This window comes from Eleutherodactylus coqui, chromosome 1 (assembly GCF_035609145.1).
Source record: "Eleutherodactylus coqui strain aEleCoq1 chromosome 1, aEleCoq1.hap1, whole genome shotgun sequence".
Lineage (NCBI taxonomy): Eukaryota > Metazoa > Chordata > Amphibia > Anura > Eleutherodactylidae > Eleutherodactylus > Eleutherodactylus coqui.
In genome coordinates, this window is record NC_089837.1 from 112,567,903 (window position 1) to 112,594,609 (window position 26,707).

General features: G+C 45.7%; 1 protein-coding gene across 2 annotated transcripts in view; it reads left to right on the forward strand.

Annotated features, from left to right (window-relative positions):
- HLTF (helicase like transcription factor) overlaps positions 1-26,707 on the forward strand; it is a 68,842-nt gene that overhangs the window by 36,555 nt on the left and 5,580 nt on the right. For both annotated transcript variants that reach the window (XM_066599218.1, XM_066599226.1), the window contains exons 16-21: positions 10,728-10,863; positions 12,099-12,278; positions 13,942-14,066; positions 20,235-20,413; positions 20,837-20,956; positions 21,279-21,391. In XM_066599218.1, the coding sequence (XP_066455315.1) occupies positions 10,728-10,863; positions 12,099-12,278; positions 13,942-14,066; positions 20,235-20,413; positions 20,837-20,956; positions 21,279-21,391 (853 nt within the window). The remainder of the gene's footprint in view (positions 1-10,727; positions 10,864-12,098; positions 12,279-13,941; positions 14,067-20,234; positions 20,414-20,836; positions 20,957-21,278; positions 21,392-26,707) is intronic.

Consider the following 26,707-nt stretch of genomic DNA (forward strand, 5'->3'; position numbering starts at 1 on the left):
TGAACGACTGAAAAATTACACTGTGCCACAAAATCTTTGTAACCGATAAGCAGATAGCTGGCTTATAGTAACTTTAGTGCGCTGAATTCAAATATGATATCAGTTTTTTCTGCCACGTAAGGTTTTCCAATCATGGCGAATAATGTAATCCAATTGCCATTGTATTGTATTTTTTTGGAAATATGCCGATACAATTAATCCAGTAGGCTCACCATTAACATTGCTTAATGAAAAGAATTACAAAAGTGGTTGCACAACTATTTCTCGTCTGTTATCATTGGGGGACACAGCAAAGACCTTGGGTATAGCTTCTGCCACTAGGAGGCGACACTAAGCACAAAAGTGTTAACTCCTCCCACTAGCTATACCCCTCCTGCAAGCAGCATGCTAGCTCAGTTTTTTGCTTAGTGTCTAGGAGGCAGGACCGTCTCTCCTGCTGAGACTATTTTTTTCTTTCTTTTGCATTTTTTCCATTTTTTTCCCGGAAGGCCAGGGCATAACGGGGAGGCAGGACTCTCCCCATTAACCCACCGAGGGCGGCGAACAGAGGTGATATGTAACCCTCTGTTGTCTGCCGGGCCCCCTCTGAAGAAAAGGAGGCACACTCGGCCACCAAACTGAGTGTGACCCGCCAGCCATAGAGCCCCCCTTATTTATGGTCCGGCATCCACTGCCCCACCAAAGGCAGGCGATGATGGGGAGAAGCTCTGCTGGAGCCCGGGAGCCACCCTACATCACGAAGGGAGGTAAGTATGTGGGTTTATTTTGTTATTGCACCCGATGTGCGTTGCGCTGCTTGCTATGTCGCCGGCTGCGCTACTTTGTTCCCCGTTGCGCTGCTAGTTATGCCGCCTGCTGCGCTGTTACAGGGCGGCTGTGGCTTATGCCCCGCAGCGCCGATGTTTATGCTGCGCTCGCGGCTGTTTGGGGGGCGCCCGCGGCTTAGCTGCCGCGGCGGTAGGGTGGGCCGCCCTTTTAAACTTGGCGCAGCGTGACCGCGACTGATGTGCTGTCGGCGGCCGCCCGCTTCCAGGGCGGCTGCGGCTTAGGCACTACCTACCGGCCGCGGCCATTTTGTTGGGTCCGCGGCGGCTGTGTTGGGCAGCCCGGCTGATGTGCCACTGGGCCGCCCGTACTGTCTGCTGTGCTGCCGGCTGCCCGCGTCTACTTGTTGGGCGGCCGTAGCTGATAGGACAGCTGGTGGATAACGGCTGATGGCGGCCCCCCGCGGCTGATGTGCCTCCGGCCGCCGCGAGGTCTCCCCCCGCGGTTGCTGGAGCGGCCGGTATGCTGCTGGCCGCCCACGGCTGATGTGACGCCGGTCGCCTGTGGGTGACGGCCGCGGTTGATGCGCGGCTGTTGGCGGCCCCCCACGGCTGATGCGCCTCCGGCCGCCCGCGCCTGTTGATGACGGCTGCTGCTTGCGCTGCCGGCCGCCCGCGGCTGGCTTTGCCGCGGTCCCGGCGCGTGCCGGCTGCTCGTTTCGTGCAGGGGCTCCTCGCACCGTCGGCCGGGCATGCAGACGCCAACGGGCGTTTGAATTTTCCCGCCAACGGGCGTTTGAATTTTCCCGCCAACGGGCGTTTGAATTTTCCCGCCAACGGGCGTTTGAATTTTCCCGCCAACGGGCGTTTGAATTTTCCCGCCAACGGGCGTTTGAATTTTCCCGCCAACGGGCGTTTGAATTTTCCCGCCAACGGGCGTTTGAATTTTCTCGCCAACGGGCGTTTGAATTTTCCCGCCAACGGGCGTTTGAATTTTCCCGCCAACGGGCGTTTGAATTTTCCCGCCAAGCGGGCGTTTGAATTTTCCCGCCAAGCGGGCGTTTGAATTTTCCCGCCAAGCGGGCGTTTGAATTTTCTCGCCAAGCGGGCGTTTGAATTTTCCCGCCAAGCGGGCGTTTGAATTTTCCCGCCAAGCGGGCGTTTGAATTTTCCCGCCAAGCGGGCGTTTGAATTTTCTCGCCAAGCGGGCGTCTGAATTTTCCCGCCAAGCGGGCGTTTGAATTTTCCCGCCAAGCGGGCGTTTGAATTTTCCCGCCAAGCGGGCGTTTGAATTTTCCCGCCAAGCGGGCGTTTGAATTTTCCCGCCAAGCGGGCGTTTGAATTTTCCCGCCAAGCGGGCGTTTGATTTTTTTCCCCGCCAAGCGGGCGTTTGAATTTTTCCCCGCCAAGCGGGCGTATGTATTTTTCCCCGCCAAGCGGGCGTATGTATTTTTCCCCGCCAAGCGGGCGTATGTATTTTTCCCCGCCAAGCGGGCGTATGTATTTTTCCCCGCCAAGCGGGCGTATGTATTTTTCCCCGCCAAGCGGGCGTATGTATTTTTCCCCGCCAAGCGGGCGTATGTATTTTTCCCCGCCAAGCGGGCGTATGTATTTTTCCCCGCCAAGCGGGCGTATGTATTTTTCGCCGCCAAGCGGGCGTATGTATTTTTCGCCGCCAAGCGGGCGTATGTATTTTTCCCCGCCAAGCGGGCGTATGTATTTTTCCCCGCCAAGCGGGCGTATGTATTTTTCCCCGCCAAGCGGGCGTATGTATTTTTTCCCGCCTAGCGGGCGTATGTATTTTTCCCCGCCTAGCGGGCGTATGTATTTTTCCCCGCCTAGCGGGCGTATGTATTTTTCCCCGCCTAGCGGGCGACTACCCTGTGGAGCCCCGCGTCCCTCTTTCTGTAGCGCCGCACAGCCGGTTTGCCGGCCCCACTCTCCGTGTCGGCGCAGGGACATTTTAGAATCACCTCCAAGCGGCCACGCTCTCGGCGCCACGCGCAGCAGAACAGGCCACGCGATTTTTAGAGGTTGTGCACCAGCATCACCCCCTACAGCAGCGTTGGTCACATGTTGCCGCCGGTCAGGACAGCTGGTGGATAACCGTATCGCACGGCCACCATTGCCTTGCTGCTGAACAGATTGCGTAGCTCGCAACGTTCGGGCGTTCGATTGCCATAGGCTGGCGTATAATGCTACTGTGCGACCCGCTTTGCCCGCAGGCAGCAGCTGACCACTCCTTACGCAATCCTCTCTGTGAAACTGAGGTCGCTGGGACCCCTTCCGTACTACACACAGACTATCGGTGGCTCCCTGGTCGCTGATAGCGCCCCTATTACCCCTTCCATACAGAAGGAGTACCGCACAGCTAGCCATATCTACTCCGGACCGGGTTGAGCGTTGCCTGACGGAAGCTCCCCCATTGCCCCCCTGCAGCCAGCAGTACCGCGGTGTCTAAGTCCAGGATGACGCGCGGACAGGGCGGCCAGAGCCACATGCCAGGTGTGCTCTCGCTACAGCTCTATATAGACTGACAACAGTGTGCAAACTCTTGTCAGCATTACTCGGGGCTCGCTGACTGGATTCATCATTCCCCATGTCGGCTCCGCACCGGGTTGAGCCTTACATGTCTCCAGCTCCCTTGTGGTTCCCCCCGCGGTCACATGTACCATAGTGTCCGCGTCCAGGAGGACATGCTGGCGGGGCGGCCAGAGCCACATACCAAGTGCGCCCGCGCTGTAGTTCGAGATTAAGCAGAGAGAATGTCCTCTTACAGATAACAGTATGCAATCTCTTGTCAGTACTCGCACAGGGAGTCTCTGGACTCATTTTTCCTCATGTCTGTGCCGAATCCGGTTGAACTCCTCTACAGACAATCGCACCACAGTGTCCGTGTCCAGGAGGACACGATGACAGCGGCCGGCAAGGGTCACATACTATGTGCGCACTCGTTAAGGAACGAGACTACATCCAGCTGGTGAATATCTTGCCCTACGTACAACAGGGTTCAAGGTGCTTGTCGGCAATACCCCAGGCGGCTGAGACCGGGGGTACTTCCATGCCCGAAGCAGCGCATACACTGGTTTGAGCAGGAGTCAGCTTCGTCCCCTCAGTAGTTTCCTGCACCCTGAGTCGCAGTTCGGGACAGAGCCGCATATCAAGTGTGCTCTCTGCTGCCGTACTGGTCTACAAGCTGATTATCAGCGGTACCCCGGCCTTGATGTTAGGCCTGACCGGGTTGCCCTGGCTTTACAGCTAGCCCCCCGCTTTTTCCCGCAGGCAACCAGACCGCTATGCCCGATGCCGGGATAGCACGCGGACAGGGTCCGGCTAGTACCACATCAGTATGGGGTCTCGCTATTGTACGAGAGTTGCACAACATGTCTTGGGCCTTGTGTGGAGCAAGGTGTTAAGGCAGCAGTATGCAGGCCAAAACTCTTAAGGAAGTCAAACAGCCGTTGGGCTTTGTTCGGTCTGACTAAGTCTTGTGGTACCCTTCTGAGGAATATACTATTCTCAGGAATTCTGTGAACACGTCGTATTCGCCTCCACCCCACAGAAGCTTACGCTCCAGATGTTTTTCATAACGGCTAGCCTCCCTGGAGGGACCACCTGCAGCTTCCTACAGGCAACTTAGGGCGATCTACGATGACAGAAGAGCCGCATACTTTTTAGGCCCCCACCACAGACAGAAGTGACGCGGGACGCCCCTCCGGCGGCACTTTATAATGCCGAGTTCGTTTCTTTCGGGCGTTCTCTGAACCACAAGGCATGTGTACTCTCTAGGAATCATGGACCGTTAGTTCTACAGCCGTGTCAGTAGGACGTGGCTAGCTCTCTGCAGGAGACGGCTCCTGCGGACCCTGGTGGGGTGCAGAACAGGCCACGTTTCTCCCATTGGGGATGGGGAGACTAACCGTAGGAGTGCTCGGTGTTCTAAACGGTCGCTAGTGTCGGTTCAAGTGTAGAGCGCTGATCCTCAGCAAACTAGGCCCGCCTAGTCGCTTGCGAGACTGATTGTGCATAGGAAGCTAAAACGTCCAATGGGGATTAAGACTGACAGATCCAGCGACTCGCTGCAACTCTCCTGCATTGTTCTCCCTGCATTATGACTTGCAGGACAGCGTAAGACAGTCCATACTTGTACTGTCTGCAATTTTAGGGTTCCTCCATCCCTACTGTGGAGATTTCCTCAAAGGGATCAGTGAGTCTCGGACCAGTGTACCCTTGCTGCCTTGTGCGGTCAATTTTTCTGTACTTAGTGGAGTCACACAGTTACATTGCATCCCAGCACGGGGCCAGCCCTAGTTGATCACGAATGGGCAGAAGTCCTCGCTAGCCCATGGGGCCATGCAGAGGCGGATGCCGTGGGCATTGTTGCAGAATCATGGAACCAAACTTTTTTCTCTCACGACCCTTTTTCAAGTTACAGCTAATCAGACAGCCGACGCCATGGACGGAGGCTTTCAGTATATACAGCATCAAGGTCATACGGCAGGCCTTCCGACCGTGGTCAACACAGGAGTCCAGCATGAGACGGTTGCATATCTCAACAGGTCGTTCCTCCACTGGCGTCTGGAGTCGAATGTCCCTTCATCACGGAGGGACGGTGTAGGTGAGATTGAATACCTGGAGGTATACGGGACCTGACTTACAACTAAGTCGCCTGGTAGAAGGTCCACAACCCTGATGTTTCGGCGCCTATGGCTCCACAGTTTCATCTTCGGATGCCTATTGGGTACGGATGGTACAGGAAACGGTCGTTATCTACCCGCTGTATGGCCTACTGCCGGTATCAGGATCCACTTCGGTGAGGTATCGGTGGGCACCTTCTCGGTAGTTCCAGGGAACGCTCCAGGGCAGGTTTCTCGGTTGACTACGCCGGAGTTCCTCGTGCAGGTAGCATGCTTCAGTCACGCTGGCACGCTGCCGGTAATTCCGGCAACTCCGACTGGATCCCTGCTTTTCCAGAGTGGACTCCGTACAATGACTCTGCCTTGCAGCAATTCAGCAAGGTCATATTCTCAGGCCGTATTATTCGGAAGGCTTGTGCCTCGTCCGAAGCTCCTTGTCTGGGTTTTGGTTTTTTTTCTTCCCTCAGAGGGTGGATGGGGCTGTTATTTAGGCCCTTTAGGCTCTGTCTGAGCATGCGGGATACCTAGCCATCCATTAACGCTGGTCGCAGTTGAAGGACAGATTGCGTCCTTACACATGCGCCGCCTTATATTTTCCCGCCCCCTTGGGTACTGCTCTAGAACGTCCCAAGGTCTTTGCTGTGTCCCCCAATGATAACAGACGAGAAAACAAGATTTTGTAAGAACTTACCGTAAAATCTCTTTCTCGTCTTGTTCATTGGGGGACACAGCACCCACCCAGTCTGGTATCGGAACTGTGACGTATACTCCCTAGGGGAGGGTCCGCGGTGCAGTCGCCCACGGTGTTGGAATGAGTTACAGTTCGTGAGTATGGTTATTTATTATCTATTATTGTCATATCCTACTGGCTGCTCCTACTGCTTGCACACAAACTGAGCTAGCATGCTGCTTGCAGGAGGGGTATAGCTAGTGGGAGGAGTTAACACTTTTGTGCTTAGTGTCGCCTCCTAGTGGCAGAAGCTATACCCAAGGTCTTTGCTGTGTCCCCCAATGAACAAGACGAGAAAGAGATTTTACGGTAAGTTCTTACAAAATCTTGTTTTTGCAATCACTGTTACACACCGTATTCTGAGTGAACATTATAAAGGTAGGTTTATGTAACATATAGGGTATGTTTCCACGTGGCAGAAACACTGCGGATCATCCACCAGTAAGTTGTAATTAATGAACTGTGTTTTTACAGGTCATTGGTTAGACTAAATAAAAGAATCAAAATCATAAAACAAAAATACCTTTGGTATCGCTGCGTCCGTAAAAGTCTGATCTATCAAAGTAATGCATGATTTTCCTTGCACAGTGAACGTCATCCAAAAAAACAATTAAGAACGCCAGAAATGCTAACTCCAAGAAAAAATGCAATAAAAAGCGATCCAAAAGTCGCATGTATTCCAAAATGGTACTAACGCAAACTACAGGATATCGCACAAGAAATGAGCCCGTGGACGGAAAAATAAATCAGTTATTGCGCGCAGAAGATGGCGGCAGAAAAGAATTTGAAAAAATTAAATGTCTTCGGAAAAAAATAAAAGTAGTACGGCCAAAAAAAAAAAAACTACATCAGTTTGGTATCGTAGTAATCGTACTGACCCATAGAATAAAGTTGTCATGTCATTTTTGTTGCAGTTTGTGCGCCGTAGAAACTAGACTCATTGCAAGATGGCGGAATGTCGTTTTTTGTTTTGTTTTTTTCATTTCACTCCACTTAAACTTTTCAGAAGTTTTTCAGTACATTATATGGTACATTAAATAGCACCACTGAAAAATACAACTTGTCCTGCAAAAAACAAGCCCTCATACAGCAACGTCGATTGATAAATAAAGGAGTTACGATTTTTTAAAACGAAACAAAAAAAAAACTTGGCCACTAAGGGGTTAAATAACTTTTTTTTAAAATTTGTTGCACGGTGTTATCGTTCAGTCGCTGCATGCATTTACACGGGAAGATTATTGTTCAAATTCGTGCAGGAGCTTGAACGATTCTGACCGATAATCCTCCTGTGTAAAAGGGGCATTAAAAGAGTCTAATAGATAAAGTTCATAGATGGTAAGTAACCAAGATAAATTTTCTGCAATGTAGATCGCGATAATCTAAAATGGGTGCAGTGATCAAGTCAAGCATTTACTCATCGGCTGCTTGTTTGTCACCAAGGATCACGTGTATGAAAGTCCCAGTACTTGTACACATTTGATGAAGGATTCATCTTGCTATAGTACAAATAGCACTGTGTAGTGGTCTGCCGCCCCTCCATCTTTATTCAGGAGATGTGGAAATGCTTGGTTTGTTTTAACTTAGAAAAGTGCTATAAACTCCAAAGGGTTGTTGTGCTGTACAAAGTGTCTCAGCCCCAGTGTCTTACATGTTAGAAGTTCTTCAAAAAGTATAGAGCAGGAGAAGCTGAGTAGATTTATGTGGTTTTTGGTTTTTTTTTGGGGGGGGGGGAACAATTCTGTATAACTCCTATTTTATCCGTTTTAAAGGACTTGTCCGGGGCATTTAAAAATCGGGCAGAAAGCAGGGGACAATCTAAAATGACAACACTGCTCTGATGCTCCCCTCTGTTTTTGTTGCTGTCCTGCAGTGATTACATGCAACTACTTGTTTGTGACTGCTGCAGCCAATCACTGTCTGCTGATTGGTTACATCAGTCACATTCAGTTAAGCACAGCACCATCACTGCAGGACTACAATAGACACAGTAAGGCCTCATGTCCACGGGTAGGTCGGATACCGAGCAGGGAATTCTGCACGAAATCCAGCCTTGCCTGCTGCCAGTGAGCCCTGCTTACTTACCTGCATTTAGCCAGCAGCGCCGTCCGCACGGATCTCTTCACTTCCGGGTTCGCTGTTCTGCATATGGTCCTTGGGGCTCACCGCCGTACGTGCACAGTGCTTTTTTTTTTTTCTTCCAAATCTCCTGCTTTACTGCGAGATCCGCAGCACTTCTGCAGTGTTAGCTGCAGGTGTGCAACGGATCAGACGGCTTCCACTGAAAAATAGAGCATGCTGCGATTTGTTTTCCGGACTAAAAGGTCCACAAAACATATCTGCATGCTTAAATTAATTTGCAGACACCCATGCTTTCCTATAGATAGCTTGATTTGCAGGTTCCGCAAATCAAACCTGCCCGTGGACACTGGACGTTAGGAGCATCCGAGTGGCGTGGGATTTCCCAGGGAATACTTATTTTACCATTTCATTACCTCCCTGCTTTCTGCCAGATTTTTACATGTGTATGACAAGTGCTTCTAAAACCCTGATCTTCCAATGCCTGGCAGCTTAGGTGGTTCTACTTAATGAGTGATCGCTACTGTATTCAGAGTCACGCAGAGAAGGCTGTCCATCATGGCATAGGACTGCTATGCATTGAGCGGGAATTTTAATAACAATTTAGGGGCTCTTCACTTAAAGGAGATGTCCCGAGGCAGCAAGTGGGTCTATACACTTCTGTATGGCCATAATAATGCACTTTGTAATGTACATTGTGCATTAATTATGAGCCATACAGAAGTTATAAAAAGTTTTATACTTACCTGCTCCGTTGCTAGCGTCCTCGTCTCCATGGAGCCGACTAATTTTTGGCCTCCGATGGCCAAATTAGCCGCGCTTGCGCAGTCCGGGTCTTCAGCTTTCTTCTATGGAGCCGCTCGTGCCAGAGAGGGGCTCCGTGTAGCTCCGCCCCGTCACGTGCCGATTCCAGCCAATCAGGAGGCTGGAATCGGCAGTGGACCGCACAGAAGAGCTGCGGTCCACGAAGGTAGAAGATCCCGGCGGCCATCTTCAGCGGTAAGTATTGAAGTCACCGGACCGCCGGGATTCAGGTAAGCGCTGTGCGGGTGGTTTTTTTAACCCCTGCATCGGGGTTGTCTCGCGCCGAACGGGGGGGGGGGGTTAAAAAAAAAAAACCCGTTTCGGCGCGGGACATCTCCTTTAATGTTTTTAATGTACATTTAGAGAATGTTTATGTATATGTGCAATTGTAAGCATAATAGTAGGATTTTTAGTGTATGTTAAATGTATAGTAATATGTTTTGCAGTGTTTTTTTTCTGCTTTTTTTATCATTTAAAAACTTTAGATTTTTTTTTTCTATCCCACAAAGTACACAAATGTAAGAAAGATCAAACATAGTCCAAAGTATGCATTTTGAACTATGTTCGACAAATTATTGTCTATGGGATATGTGAAGAAACACCTTTTTTATTTTTATCTTTTAAAAATCTATGCACAGGACTGACTACTAAAACGTGATGTGAACAGATCCTAATACTGCATCTTTTCCTACAAAACTATATATCAGTCTGCTCAGCTTCTTTTGCTCTATAATATGCTGCCTGTAGACCAGACACAGTATCCAACATGATTGGTTCTCTTTTAAAGCTTCATAAAAATCGGAGGTTCCACCGAAAATTAAACTTTAGTAGAATGTCAACCCATATATTTCTATGTATAAACTGGCATAATACCGGTAGTTGTGGCTACGGAGCATAGGAATAGTTAATGGGGTCTTTTGTTGGTTATGCTCAACTGTGGCTGCCTTTCTGATTTGGTGTTTACACCCAAAGGGATGGAGTGATCTTGTATGGGATGGATTGTGTGTGGATTATTAGGTGGGGTTTGTGAACCATGTTTGAGACTTAATTTTCTTGTTATTGTCTGTTAAGCTATGTTCTGTTAGGCGACAGATAACATTGTATTCTGCTGGGAGCCGCAACGAGAACAATGCAGCTGTGTGCATAGCTGGGCATGTGATTAATCACACGCTGGACTCTGCAAACAGCTCCTGGAGGCCCTTTTACATGCAAATGAGGATGATAGTGTTAATAGCCATTAATGAACATTAACACTTCATGCAAAAAGATAGCAAAATCTTTCAGTCGTTTGAAAGATTATTTTTGCGTGTAAATGGGCCTTTATAACCAGTGATCAGGAAACGGCAGATTCACACAGGCTGTTGCTGGGGATCCTCGCAGAGACTATTCCCTTTCAATAGAGCTAATCTTCATTGGGGCTCCCCAACACAGAATCCACTTCAAAAAGTCTCTCTCCCCAACAACAAATGCAGACTTCAAACAAACGGTACATTTTTGGACACACAGATTTTGCTACAAAGTTGATGCAGAATCGACACTGAGTTCATGGCAAAATCCGCTGTGTGAGCATGGTCTTATGTTGCATTGTTTTTAACTCGTACCAACACTGTGTGCCTTAATTCTTGTTTTTTCATATCTAAGAATAGAAACCCCTAGAGTTTTCTCGTTTGTTTCTCTTCATAGTTTGAGTTGTATTATTTCCCATCTTACCCACAGGTACACCAATTCAGAACTCCCTGAAGGATTTGTGGTCCATTTTGTCTTTCTTGAAACTGAAACCATTCATTGACCGAGAGTGGTGGCACCGTACGATTCAGAGACCGGTCACCATGGGAGATAAAGATGGATTAAGGTAGACCACTGTCATTTCTTTTTCTTAAGCAAAGTCTTTAAATATGGTAAAAAGCATGTTTTCCTGCGTTCGTCAGCGGGGACTTTTTTTTTTAAATCCCCGCGGGCGTATCTCGCTCCGTCTGTGGACATGAGCCCTAAAGCAGACTGGGGTTTCAAGATGTGCTGTTCAAGATCTTCTGAAGATGCACAAAGAAACTAGCAACGTTGAGGACTGTAGAGGCAGTGGGCATCCAAGAAAACTTAGTACAGCAGATGAAAGATACATCATACTTACACCCATTCAAAATTAGATGATGTCCAGCCAATCTCATCATCATCAAGTCTGTCTGGGATTACATGAAGAGACAGAAGGATTTGAGCAAACTAAGATCCACAGAAGAGTCCTGGTTAGTTCTCCAAGATGTTTGGAAAAACCTCCCTGACTATTTTCCTTCATCAATTCCTCTGGGCACACTTGCAGAAACAGTGATCACACCAAATATTGATTTGATTTAATTTCTCTTTTGTTCACTTTGCATTTGGTTAATTGACAAACTATTAACACTTTTATTTTTTAAAACACTCTTACTTTGCACTATTTTATTTCCACACCTGCCTAAAATCGTGACATGAGAAAGGTCATAGGCTGAAGGACCTTTCATCTCCATGGTTTACCCTGCTGCCATACCAGTGCTCCATGATTATGATGCTGATGGCAGGACCTGCAGAAGGGGAAGTCAGTTTTCCCTCACACAGGTCTCCATGGAAGCTGAATATGACGTTTCAAGCATCATATTTATTGTTCTCTCTGGATCATAAAATGCAGGGACTTTTTAGCAAGATTTATTTTTGTACTGCAAAGTGCATCTTATAGTCCGAAAAATATGGTTATAATTCCCCTCACTGCTTCCCAACTCCTTTTTGCAGAAGTATTAAAAGCGGATATTATACGTATGAGTGTGCATGTATATACCTACCTACCTAATAGGCTTCCAGGACTTTTGTGAGTTGACTTTGTAGAGGTGTGTTACAACTGCTGCGACTTAGCTGTGGACTAGCTTCACCAATCTGCACAAGGAATTGTCGCTTCTGTTTCTGTGAGAAACTGTCAAAGCCAATATTTATAAGGGACGTTCATTCTGGATATTCGTACGCCGGAGATTTTAGCAAAATTCATTATTAGCCTATTGGATTTCCGTAAAAGCAATTCTACATGATTAAATATTAAATTTAGATATGTTGTTTTTTCTTTAGACGTCTTCAAACCCTTATTAAAAGCATCACTCTGAGAAGGACAAAAACCACCAAAGTCAAAGGGAAACTTGTGCTGGAGTTGCCAGAGCGCAAAGTTTATATCCAATATATCAAACTATCTACAGAAGAACGACGAATCTATGAATCTGTGCAAACAGAAGGGAAAACTATTATTGGAAGGTGATGTTTTAAACTTTTAGAAATGTTCCATTAAATGCAAGTGGCTATCCAGAACTCTATTGGTGACCTATACTTGGATGGGCCATCAATATCAGATTGATAGGGGTCTGACTCCTGGAGCCCCCACTAATCAACAGTTTGGAGAGACTGTGGCGCTTAGGCGAGAGCTACACCTTCATTGGCCTGTGACCTCACACCTATCATATGGCTTTTCTGCAGCTTGGTACCATTACAATGAATGGGATTGAACTGCAGTACCAGGCACAGTTATATGTAATGTATGTTGTGGTGACTAGTATACAGTGAAGAGACTACAGCACTTGCCTGACCATTGCAACCCCTTCAAACAACTGAGTGGTTGGAGTATCAGTTGTCGGCCCCCACCATCTGATTTTCATGATTTTCGGTGTCCGTGTCTGAGAGAACCGCTTTAAACATATTGTTCAGTTTGGCTATTCCATGTTCTTCAGTACCTTATCAAGGCATGTGGATATAATAGAAGAAGCTCCCCATTTGGGGTTCCCACCTGTTAGCGATCAAGCATGTTTGATTCTTCCCAGGAAAGGAGATCCAGCAGCAGATTTCCCTTATAAAGAAATGGAATGTGTTAAAACTGATACTCCTTTTAGGCTGAATTTAAATGTGACAACTTTGTTATGGGAATATCTGCAGCTGAAAATCTTTTTCATACATTTGAATGGGGTTGTCTTTGGGTCAAATGTTTGGCGCTCCATTAGGCTCTTCCTATGAATTGGACAGTAGCAGAAATTTCTGTAACATCCACTGGTGTGAATTTACCCCGATCTTCACATGGGGTATAAATGCTGCGGATCTTACGATAGTAGCGTAGTGGATGAGCGTTTAAGCCAAATTTCATCTACTTGTTGTGAAAATAATCTGCTTGAAATTTGACGTTCTGTGGGTTTCAAATCTGCAGCACGTCAATCTCACGCTGCAGATTTCACCCTTTGACATGCAAAAGATGAAATTTGGTGCAAACCTGTAGCATTTCCGCAACTAGCTCTATGACAAAAACTGCACCACCTGGTGTATTTCTTGCCACTGCAGATTTACCACAGTGGTGGCTGGGGAGAGGCGCCAAAAGCAGTGGGTGACCCCATGGCTGGCGGGTGGCAGAGGAATTAGTGCTCCTCTGGTCTACTTTGTCATATTAGGGGAGGGAGTACCATTGAGACACTTTCTACACTATTTGTCCTCCCCACCTTGAGATAATCGGAAGTCAAACTGACCCTATTTTCCACCTAGAAGGGAGAAACGAAAAGGTAATAAACTAAAATTAAGTAGTGAAGACCTGCTAACTAAGCTAAAACTCCTTTAGCTCTGTGTCTGCATGAGAGGCATAACTTTGTGTACTTGGCGCCAGCTCCTAATGGCAGCAGCTACACCTAATGTTGCTGTCCTCCCCCAAATGGAACAGATGAGAAATACTAAAGTATAACAATGTCTGAGTTGCTTCTCCTCGAGCTGGACAAATCCCAGCAGCCAGCTAATGCACCCACAGGGATGAAATGGCAACCTATGTTACATTCATTTACTATGCTTTTTATTTACTTTGAATGTTATATTGTGTTTTTGTAAGTGATTAATACCAATGGTCAATGTGTTTTACAAATATTGTGCATTAATATGCTTGTGTCACCAGATACTTTAGAGAAGGTACTGTCCTGACACATTATGCCGATGTTCTGGCTGTGCTGGTGCGACTAAGGCAGCTTTGCTGTCATCCCCATCTTGTCTCAAGCAGTTTCTCTTCTACTTCTCTTGCAGGTAAGGGGGAAAAATGTTTGTACTGTGTTTTAATAAAATGAAAGAGAAAAAATCCCTACACACCTGAAGGGATTATACAACAGACCCTCTTAAGCTACAAATCACAGACATGCACAACCTGGTAACATCCTCTAAATAAACATTTTAAATAGCTCTTTCACCCTATTATCATACCTTTTTACCAATGAAGACCTGCGCTGCCTCTTAAAAGTTCTAAACTCAGGTACACTTTAAGGGATAATTCATTCTAAATTTTGGAATTTATTTGAAAGAAGTATACACACTCAGTCAAAGAAATCCCTGCCCTAGAAGGAGTTGTGCACAGTAATTAGCAAAAAAGAACCACGGCACTCACTCGACCCCACCAGAAAAGAAAACTTGGGGGTGGGAGGGGACAGAGAGAAATGCAAAATGTTTCCTTCTCTGTAGCGAAAATATTCATGCAAAGCCAGCAACGGGGCTATGGACCTAAGCCCCTTCCACGATTCCAATACAATAGCAAAGCTGTGGCAGCATGTAATGATGCAAAAAATAGCTTCTTGAACATGGAGTCTGAACCGTGTTTTCACTAGTTTGTTGGCTTGAAAAAGACCTTGTTTGTAGGTCGAAACGTCGCCTCTTTTAAAACTGTGAAACAATAAAATATGCTCCTTTAATCAAGAAGCTATTTTTTGCATCATTACATGCTGCCACAGCTTTGCATTTGTACTAGAAGGAGTTGTCGGAATCAAATGAAACTTTGTGTGGCTGTAATATTGCTAAAAGTAAGTGATTACAATATCCGTGCAAAGGATGATTTATTGATGAAAACTGAACCCTTAAAGAGAGAGGCTCTAGTACCCTGTTGTACAGCTTCTAGCTTGGATACAAGATGTGATATGGGCCGGTAGGGAGGCTCTAGTACCCTGTTGTACCGCCTCTAGCTTGGATGTAAGATGTGATGCGGGCGGGCATGGAGGCTCTAGTACCCTGTTGTACCGCCTCTAGCTTGGATACAAGATGTGATATGTGCAGGCATGGAGGCTCTAGTAGCCTGTTGTACCGCGTCTAGCTTGGATGTAAGATGTGATGCGGGCATGGAGGCTCTAGTACCCTGTAGTACCGCCTCTAGCTTGGATACAAGATGTGATATGTGCAGGCATGGAGGCTCTAGTACCCTGTAGTACCGCCTCTAGCTTGGATACAAGATGTGATATGTGCAGGCATGGAGGCTCTAGTACCCTGTTGTACAGCTTCTAGCTTGGATACAAGATGTGATATGGGCGGGCATGGAGGCTCTAGTACCCTGTTGTACCGCCTCTAGCTTGGATGTAAGATGTGATGCGGGCGGGCATGGAGGCTCTAGTACCCTGTTGTACCGCCTCTAGCTTGGATACAAGATGTGATATGTGCAGGCATGGAGGCTCTAATACCCTGTTGTACTGCGTCTAGCTTGGATGTAAGATGTGATGTGGGCATGGAGGCTCTAGTACCCTGTAGTACCGCCTCTAGCTTGGATACAAGATGTGATATGTGCAGGCATGGAGGCTCTAGTACCCTGTTGTACTGCCTCTAGCTTGGATGTAAGATGTGATACAGGCAGGCATGGAGGCTCTAGTACCCTGTTGTACGGCCTCTAGCTTGGATGTAAGATGTGATACAGGCGGGCATGGAGGCTCTAGTACCCTGTTGTAACACCTCTAGCTTGGATACAAGATGTGATATGGGCAGGCATGGAAGCTCTAGTACCCTGTTGTACCACCTCTAGCTTGGTACAAGATGTGATATGGGCGGGCATGGAGGCTCTAGTACCCTGTTAACCAACCCCTAGCTTGGATACAAGATGTGATACAGGCGGGCATGGAGGCTCTAGTACCCTGTTGTACCATCTCTAGCTTGGATACAAGATGTGATATGGGCGAGCATGGAGGCTCTAGTACCCTGTTGTACCACCTCCAGCTTGGATGTAAGATGTGATACGGGCGGGCATGGAGGCACTATTACCCTTTTGTACCACCTCTAGCTTGGATACAAGATGTGATATGGGCGAGCATGGAGGCTCTAGTACCCTGTTGTACCACCTCTAGCTTGGATACAAGGCGTGATATGGGTGGGCATGGAGGCTATAGTACCCTGTTAGGCTGCCTCTAGCTTGGATACAAGATGTGATACAGGCAGGCATGGAGGCTCTAGTACCACGTTGTACTGCCTCTAGCTTGGATGTAAGATGTGATACTGGTGGGCATGGAGGCTCTAGTAACCTGGTGTACCATCTCTAGCTTGGATACAAGATGTGATATAGGCGGGCATGGAGGCTCTAGTACCCTGTCGTACCGCCTCTAGCTTGGATGCAAGAAATTATATGGGCTGGCATGGAGGTTCTAGCACCCTATTGTACTGCCTCTAGCTTGGATATAAGATGTGATGGGGGGGGGGGGTTATGGAGACTCTAGTACCCCATTGTACCGCCTCTAGCTTGGATGCAAGATATGATACGGGCGGGCATGGAGGCATATACAGGTTCTATATGGTATCCTGCAGAATATCTGTCCACGTTTGCTGTAACTGAGCATCTAGATCGTGCAAACCCATAGACTGAAATAAAATTTAAAAAAAAAGTGGCAGCATGCATAAGCTTCATAAAAAGAATTCCATCTTTATTGTTCCACACTATAGATCCCTCAACATACCTAGTGGAGCATAAACAGAAGCAAGACTGAGCAGGTGGAACTTCTGAGATAGACACAGAATATAGACAGCAGGGGCGCTATTGTAACATTGGTCCTTGAACATCTGGGGATAGAAACTTCCTTATTTAAAAAATGTTCAGAATTATCAGCTGGATTTACCTGTAAACTAGTATTCTTATGAAACAACCCCTTTTAACAGGGTCCTCAATGGCTTCCAATACTGATTTCATAAATATTACGAGAAGCTTCTAAATTTCATAAATAATTCCTTTATTATTTGCAGTCTCCTTTAACCCCAGAATCACCTCCAGTTTAACAATTTAGTCCAATTTACCTAACAATAAATGTCTGGAGGCCTCAGTCTCATTTCCTTCCACATCCTCTTCTTCTAAAACCTGCCACCCTTAATTCATTCATGGAATGTTTGAAACTTCTAAAAATGTCTGGCAACAAAGTTTCTCCATATCTGGAGATTATTTCTGATCCTATGTCCCCCTCTCCTCCGTGTCTTACTGTGCCTTCTTTTTATTCATAGTCTTCCTTTTTTTAAGATTTTAATTCCAGATTTATGTTTATTGGTCTGTATCTTTACAGGGGCATTTTATGGGAGAAACACTTTTACTAATTTACAGGTGTAAAAACCTTAAACTCATTGCCTTTCATAGGATGATCTACACCTGGGCCTTTAATGATAGAGTAACAGCCAAATGTGCCTTTTTTGTAGCCAGAAATGTTTACTTTGAAAAAAACTTTGGCTCCTGCTATAGAAGACCTCATTATCTGCATAACGACATTGCATGATAAAAAGGGATAGATTTGTTTTCAGCTTCTGTGTTTACTTTTCATCTGATCCATATCCTTGCTATAATTTTCCTTTTGATCATTTGATTTCTAGGATAGCCCCTTCTAGTAAATCGATTAGCTATAGAGGTCCTATGTTTTAACATATGTCTTACCTGTGCGCAAAATCCTTTGTGCATACACAAATTGGCAGACTTCTAAATATATGAAAGCTGTCAAAACATAGTAAATTTATTTTTAAGTTTTTAAAATAAAGCATCTTCCAATTTATCGTTTGATTGTTTAACATCTAGGAATTTAAACTGATGTATTAACTAAATTCTACGTTCACTTCATATCTAATAGTATCATTACCTCCATTAAGATTTCACAAACTCTAGGAGTTCTTTTACTCAGTCCATAACATAAATACTCTTTCCATGTACCCATGCCATTAATCTTGGTATTGCAAGCACAGGTACCACTTAACGTTAATGGGGAACTCTGTTTGCAATACCAAGTTACTGCACTACAGGCTCCATACACTGATTAGCAAGGGTCCGCTGCCCTGGACCCCAGCCAATCAACTGCTGATGACCTGTCCAGAGGATAGGGCATCAATAGTTCAAATATCCAAAGAAAGATCTGGATAGATCGAAACACGTCCTCGTGACGTATGTAGTTTCTTTGTTACTATGACCACAAATTGAATAAAAGCAGAAGAAATTTTATTTCTAATCATCCAAGCTCCTATAATTTTAATTTTGTCTACATCAGTAGTTCAAATGTAGCAAAGCGCAAACCCTTTCTATAAGCACTACTCCTCAGGCACCAATGATTATGATGCCAGATTTGTCTTCAATTAAAATTCACTCTTTACTGATTGAAACATGAACATAAAATACAAAACTACGTGTTTTAATCCCAGAATGGGGTCTTCCTCAAGCGCGCATCATAATCATTGCTGCCTGAGGAGCAGCGTCTATAGCTGTGCTTTGTCTTGCTACAATATGCCTAGTTTGAGCTCTGGGAAAGGTTCTCCAGTGGGCCTAGAAGGGCTTCAACTCCTCCCCATGACTGGTCTATCTCACCTGAGATTTTTTTTTAAGTTATTCATGTAGTTGTGCATATTTCAGCACAATCACATCAGGTGAGAGCGTTAACTATTTTAGCCGCTGTGTTTTGGATTTACTACATCAGATTAGCACCCCTCCTCTCCTCTCTTCTTCCCCCCCCCCCCCCCAGTTCTTCTAGTAGTACAGATGTGGAAAACCATATTTAAGATTTAACCCCTTTGGGAATAGCCATATGGGTTTTTATGGCAGTGTCTAAGGGACCTTAGGCTAGGCCACCATGTTTTTTACAGCCACCAGAAAAAAACTTGAAATTTTTTTGAATTCTCTCCTGAAAGCATTAAGAAATTAGATAATACCCCAAAATGGTGGTAATAGAAGATACAGTATGCTCATTCCGCGAAAAACAAGGCCTCATAAGGCTATGTTGATGAATAAATAAAAATGTTATGTAAAATTGCCTAGTTATTAAGGTGCAAAATAGGACGATCACTAAGGGGTTAAGAACAAAATTTTCTTTAAAAAAAAGATCCTTATTAGCCAAGCTTGGTGCCACTGTAAACCCCATACTGACTCCTTGTAATTGTAAATAGTAATCATTAAACATATTTTCCATATCTGAACTATCAATGACCTATCCTCAAGATCATCCATCAGTAGTTGATCGGTCAGATCTGCCACTTGGGGCCCTGCTCTATCAGCTGATCGCCAGGCTGCTCTGTCTGCAATACCAAGCCACGTCACAGAGAGAATGGAGCTGTGTGTTTCCCCTAACATAGCGACTCCATACACTGACAGAGCAGCCCGGTGATTGACTGGGGTCCAGGGCAGCGGGCCATCACCAGGCAACTACTGATTACCTATTTCGAGGAAAGATTATCAATAGTTCAAATGTGGAAAAGCCCTTTAAATCTGAAATAGTTTCCGGTGATCACAGAAGAGTGGACAAAATGTTTGTCTCGTTACTTAATGCTGTGTCTTTTGACATAATCTGTCTAATACATTTAAGGCTTTGTTTACATTTCTGTTCTTTTCCATAATGAAACAGAAGAATGGAAATAAAACTGTATGCTGGATCCATCAAAATGATGGAGACTATAGGTGTTTGATGTAACTCGTTTACTACAATGTGTTACATTCAATTTGCATCATGAGTTCCATCATTTTAGCAGAAAAAAACACTTTTTTCTGGCATCATTGAATCTGTGATGGAAAGTGTCCAGCAGAAATGTGAACAGAGCCTAATGCCTTCATTTAGAGGAATACTTCTGTATAAACTAGTAACATTTAGAGTATAGTTAATTTGCCTTTTCATCCCGTATCCTACTAGGTCACGTGTGTCTCCTAGGCACCTACTTTTATATTGATTCTTTTCTCTAAAAAAGAAATTGTGAAGCATCTAAATGGCAAGTGATTGTAATAAAAATCCGGTACCGTATGTGATCGGACAACTGCAATGGTTTTGAATGAAATGTTAGGGAGCAAATATAATATTCGGACTTCAGGAAAGTCTCTAATCAGACACTTCAGTATTTTTTTTTCTCCAATAAATCTTGTAGCTAAGTGACATGAACACACAAAGACCTGTGTAATTGATGGCATTGAAAGTCAATTATGCAGCTATGTTTTTTTTGTTTTTGTTTTAGCAAGATCAACCCCAGAAGAGTTGCGTGAGAAACTTGTGAATAAGATAAAGTTGGTTCTGAGCTCTGGGTCGGATGAAGAATGTGCAATTTGTTTGGAGTCTCTGAACATTCCAGTTATTACTCGTTGTGCTCATGTCTTTTGTAAGCCCTGCATTTGTCAAGTTATCCACAGTGAAAAAGTAAGCAATGCAATTTACTTATTGAAAGAGGTATTCCCATCTTAGACATTTGTGGGATATCCACAGGTTATGCAATAAATGCTGTTTGGATGGCCTGGGGACCTGCACCTACCTCTAGGAAAGGGGTCCCACAATACTGTTCTGCTGGCTACTACACTGCTTTTATTCCCTTTTGTGGGAACTATGGAAATTGGGTGGCCCAGTAAGTTTGTTGATTACCTTTGTCAGACACCTCTCAGTTCAGCCATGGCCTGGATGTGGTGGCCAGCGACAGGTTAGATAGAGCTTGGGGATCCCTATTCTGGAAATGGTGTAGATCATTAGTGGTGGAATATGCCATAAATGTCTATTTTTTTTTACTTGTTAAGTGCAATCTGTTGTTTGAGAAAATGTATTGTAATTGCTTCTTTACTCCACCTGCAGCCAAACGCCAAGTGTCCTCTCTGCAGAAGTGAAATACATGTGGAACACTTACTGGAATGTCCTGAGGAAGAGTTTGAGACCACTGCAAAAAAAGATCAGAAGTGGATGTCAAGTTCAAAAGTAAGAATGTTTTTCTAGATGGTTTCTATGGGTGACCAACAGCTTTCTTTAAAAAAAAAAAATTTCAATGAAATTCTTTTAATCTGGCAATTCTGGTATTTCAGCACGATTTTCCAGCAGAGAACACATGATTAAACCAGATTACATAAAGTGTCTTGTACAGAGGGATCAAGGATTATTATTTATTTTGAGCTTTCCTCAAGGCCCTCTGAGTTTTTAGAAGCAAATTTTATAAATTTATATTTTTTTCCCTAATAATGTGGATAATTAGGTGTCCTGGGTTGAGATTAAATGCATTTACTCTATTTTTGTAATGTTGCAGTTAGATGCTCTCATTTCTGCATTGACTGAACAAAGAAAGAAAGATCCACATGTGAAGAGTATCATCGTTTCACAGTTCACTTCATACTTATCACTGATAGAATCGGCTCTTGGGTAAGTCTACAGGACTTTTACTATATTCACTTGTTATTGTTCATATGCTGATAGGTTTAGATTCCTTCCTTTACTCGCCAGTTTATACCATCCTCAATAATCACCTTTAGTCTTCAGGATAATGTATAGTTGTAAAGAAAAGAACAATTCTTACTATTACTTTCCAGCTAAGGGAATGTCTACCTTTTAACATCACCTTGATTAGGGCAAACGGTTTGTACTGCTTGACTTCTTAATAAATCCTTTATAGCAGTCAGGGCTTGACTTTTTTATTTTTCAGGCTTTGCCCGCTCGAAAGGGAGACTGGTAGAGAGAAACCACAAAAAAGCAATGCTGCCTGCCAAGGCGATCTGTATGTGACCTCAGGGATCTAAAAAAAAATGTGGCTGTAACACCTTCAGTACAAATAAGTGTCCAGAAAAGAGCTCTGGTGGCACTAGCGGACAATGGAGTTGAAACTTCAGAGAGCTGGGGGCTCGTTGCAAAACCCACTCGTCAGTACAACGGACCCATTGGAATCCACAAACACAATGCTGTCCCTCCCTCTTTTTTTTATTTTATTTTTTTACTTACATGAGGAGGGCCCTTCTAGCTTGCACAGCAGGTTCCACAGAATTCCAGACTGTAAACACCGCCTTCACAGTCCCGCTGTGAAGAAGGAAGAGGATTTCTTGCAGACGCTAAAAAGAAAAGACTTGTTGCGTTCAACAACCATGTCTGGTCGGAGTCCCATGTTAATCATTGCAGGAAGGGTTCTTGTTTTCCCCGGTCGACTGTAGTGAAGAAGTCATATATCCAGCTGACTACCTCCAGAATGTGGGGTACCTAGAACACTGGCACTGATCTCCAGTTCTATGGCCCAAAGCAACATAAGCGCGACAACCTCCATACGCGACGTCTGTTGCCTTGTTAGCTGTAGGGTGAAAGGGACTTGCGCCAAGAGATCCTTTAGCCCGTCCCAGACAGACAGGCTGTTGTTATACGACAGTGCCACTGTTATAGGGTTAGGAGGAAGCATTCCAGGCAAATGCGTGGAAGCTACATCTACCAGAGATAATGGGTGATGAAGATACATGAATCAAAAATACCATTAGTAGCCCTCTGAGATTGTGACAATGGTCACAGTATTCACCTTCTGCATGAAGCCCACAGTATGTGAAGAAGTCTAGCCTTGGAAATGGTGACTCACTGGGTTGTCAACTAAGGCTGGCTCTTTACCTAGATGTCCGTGCAACCGCATGATTCTAACTAGGCACATGAAAATTTGGTGTTACAGCAAGATTACACAAGTAAGTGAATCTCGTTGGTGCCTTTGTGGAAACATCAGGAGTATGGAGAGACGACCACTAAGAATTGAAAGCAGTATAAGTGTATACTATTTCACGGTCTCCTGCAAGCAATAATGCAGGAGAAAATAGCACTGGAGGATTGCAAGGTGGTTCTGGATCAGTCTTATTTAAGCTCTTCGTATTCTGCACGGCGCTCTATAAGGCGAAGTCCCAAAACTGAAAGAGACGTGATAAAGCAAAAACTCTTACCAAAAGCGTCAGCCATACAAGTTGCAGAGGGCCTGCGTCAATTGAGAGAAAGTCCCTTAAGGATTCCTTGAAAAACAGTATTTGCATCCCGAGTTGTTAACCCCAGGGACCGTAACTCCAGGGACTGAGTCCACGGATGCCTGAGGCAACCCAGTTAAAAATTTGCTGTATATGGGAAGTTAAGCCGCTAACTTCCCTATATGAATCGTCCCAAGAAGGAATAGAAATGAACTTGTCTTGGCGTAATTGCTGAAGAACCCTAGCAAATGCTTTGCGGACGCAAATTCACCCATCTGAAGGGAGGCGCGTCAGCCATAGAGTGAGTTGACTTTCACCAAACGAGACACTAGAGGATGCATGGCATCCCAACTCTTCGGTTTAGCGAAGCTCTTGTCAGACAGGCTCCACAGTTGGACCAGAACCCTACGCATTGTACCTCGTGTGATGGATCCATGGAGAATGCTCTAGTAGCATAGTAGGAGACTGCTCTGAATTTACAGAGGACGCCTTACAGCAACAGTCTGGCTATTCACATAGTGGAAGATTTGTGGCCTGTTCTGCAGCTTAATCAGGGTCAGCAGGGAATTCCATTCCAACAGGTATCATTTATGCATCACAGAAATCATGAGTGACCCACGTCCGCATGTACATGTCTGACTGAACTACCAGTCCAGTCTTTCTAGAATTCACTAGATGCCGTTTTGGTTCTGAGACCGCCTTCAGAGAGATCGGACCGATAGTGGTTCAGTGTCTCATAGAGCTGACCAGAGAACTTTCAGTAGACTGATATACAACCCCCAGGCTCCCTGTCAGAGGATGTACCCCCAGACTTACAAACTATTATTCTGTCCTTGTATGGTGGGAAGACGAAATATTCCCTCACTGGATGTCAATCTCTTACTGTGGTGAGAGCGCACGTAGTATGTGGCCCTGGGTGGCCCCAGCCTGCGTCTCATCCTGTAAGTGGGCGTTGCGCTAAAGCTGCCTGCAAGGAAACTGCAGGCGGTCCACCATAGGAGAGCTAGCTGTTAGGTAAGGCTCACCCATTCTGGAGCGGAGATGAGGAGCGATGTGTGCGCAGAATTCCTGTGCCTAGTACTCTTTCCATATGGAAGGTATCATAGGTCTCAGCAAGCCTGGAGTAATGCTGACAACCAGTTTGAACAATGTTGTTCGTAAGACGAGATATTCTCTGACTGGATGAAAATCTCGTATTGTAGCGAGAGCGCACATTGTATGTGGCTCTGGCCGGCCCCTGTCCGCATGTCATCCTGGACACGGATACTGCGCTAAGGCTGCCTGCAGCGAACTACAGAGGGTGAACAATGGGGGAGCTGAAAAGACTCAACCCGGTCCGGAGCAGACACGAGGAGCGATGTGTCCAGAGAATCCCTGTGCCTAGTACTGTATGGAAGGTACCACACTCCACAAGCCCAAATTCATGCTGAGGTTGATTGGGCAGGGAGGAGGCGGGGCTATGGCACCTAGGCAATTGAATCCCACAAGTATTTAGGGCGGGGAGGGTAGGTGGAGGACGAGCTGTGCATGGAGTGGCTTCCAGGCCTCCATAGCGTAGGCCCAAGGCTGGTGCTCAATTAGTGTTACCTCCTACGGAGCAGTGTGTGTCACTGGCCTCTTTGCGACACATAGGTCGCATCGCCCCACAAAGGCCGCCTCTTGGCCACAGCCCCTGCCACATAGGACTCTACACACGTGAAACATCGGCCGCCTTGCCTACCACAGCAGGGCCTACTTGTGTGGTGGCTGCACAAACGTTGGGTGGCCGGGTTAGTCAAGTGGTCCAGCCGGCGGCAAACATATTCTGCATGGCAGCCATCGACAGTGAAAAACGACGCACAGTGGCGATGTACCGCACAGCGGCAAAATACACAGGCCGCACGGCGGTAATATACAGAGCCGCTCGCTCGCAATCTACTAAGCTGCATGATGGCAATATGCAGGACCCCTCGGTAGCAGTATACATAAGCCGCGCGGTGGCAAATAGAACAGACTGCGTGGCAGCATCAGCACATGCAGGCCACAAGGTGGCTAAACAAACAAGCTGTGAGGTGACAGAAACCACTGGTCACGCAGCGGCCACACAGACATGCCCGGTGCCAACACAGGCCGCACGGCGGCTAAACAACCAGGTCGTGCAGCGGCACTATCTACAGGCTGCCTAGCATACCGCACAGCGGCGAAATATCCAAGCCGCATGGTAGCAAGTAAATACGAGCTGCATGGAGGCGACTCATCGCCACACAAAAGCAAAAACACATGGCGAGGCACAGTGACACATGAGGGGGCTTCTGTTACAGTGGCAGGGCAGCAAGGGGATAGATACCTAATTACTTACCTACTTTGCGGGGTGTCCTGATGCTGGGAAATGCTCTCTCATATCCAGCAGTGAACCCCATCTACTCGCTGACCTATGGAGAGGGGGAGTGCTCCGGGATAGGGAACCCTTTGGCTGGCGGGTCACGATCAAATGAAGTTGATGTGCCTCCTTTTCATGTTGAAGGAGGACAGACATTTGCTGTCTGCCCTCCTCATGTCCGTATGTCCCGCTCGTTACCAAAACTGCCTTAACCCTTTGGGGAATAGACTTAACAAGGCTTATGATGGTATTTGATACCAAGGCGTTAGCAGCAGATGTGTTCAATCTGAATGGAATCTGAGGATTTTAGAGGCAAATTTAACACCTTTTCCTCCTTTCAAAAATTATTCAGGAATGGTTTGAAAAACATGACAATGTGGTGTGATGCATTAGCCTTCTGAAAGAGGACATTGCCAATGTGGAATAGTGTTTGCATGAAGGAGTGTACTTGGCCTGTAATAGTATTTAGGTTTCCCAGCAGAGCATTGCCCAGGGCATAACATTGCCTTCACTCTGCTTTCTTCACATGATGCATCCTGCTGCCATCTTTTTGAATGGTCCAATGTGCCTGCATTGTTTAGCTGACACAGACAAGGCCACCTTAAGTCTATTGCTTCATGTTCCGGTTCTGGTGTTGACATATCCATTGTAGACTCTTTCAACGGTGAACAGGGGTCAGCATGGCCAGTCTTACAAGTCTGTAGCTGCACATACCCACACCTTTCCAGCATTACAGAAGCTCTTATGTGGAATCAGACCAGACTGTGCATCAGTAAGCTGTGGGTAGCCATGACCCTGTTCACCAGGCGTCCTTCCTGGGACCACTTTTGGTTGGTACTGGTTATTGTATACCTGAACAACCACCATAAGACCTGCTATTTTGCAGATTCTGATCCAGCTGTTTTGCCATCACAATTTTGGTTCTTATCAGTCACTCAGATTTGTATATTTATGTCGTAAGCTGAAAGAATGGACATCAAATTGAAGAACCAAATGTTCATTTGTTGCCTAATATATCTTACCCCTTGATGGGTACCATTGTTAAGGGATAATCAGTGTTCACTTCAGCTGTCAGTGGTTTTAATATTATGACTAGCGTTAAATGATTGCAATTCTGGCCACCTGTGGACGCCACTAGGGGGAGCTTATTATGAACTTGACAAGTATGCAGTTAGCACCTCCTAGTGGTGGATGTAGACTGACAGAATTTTACAACACCAGAAATGGTATTCAAAGGGGAAAATTAATATTATGATTTTTATGAAAATGCATTTATATTCTGACAATTTAAGCCATTACAGAAAAAAGTATTGTCTAGTGTCTGCTAGTGTGGCTACGCCATTAGGAGCTGCATGAATAAACAGTGTAAACTTGGTTTGTCATCGATTTCTTTTTGTGTTT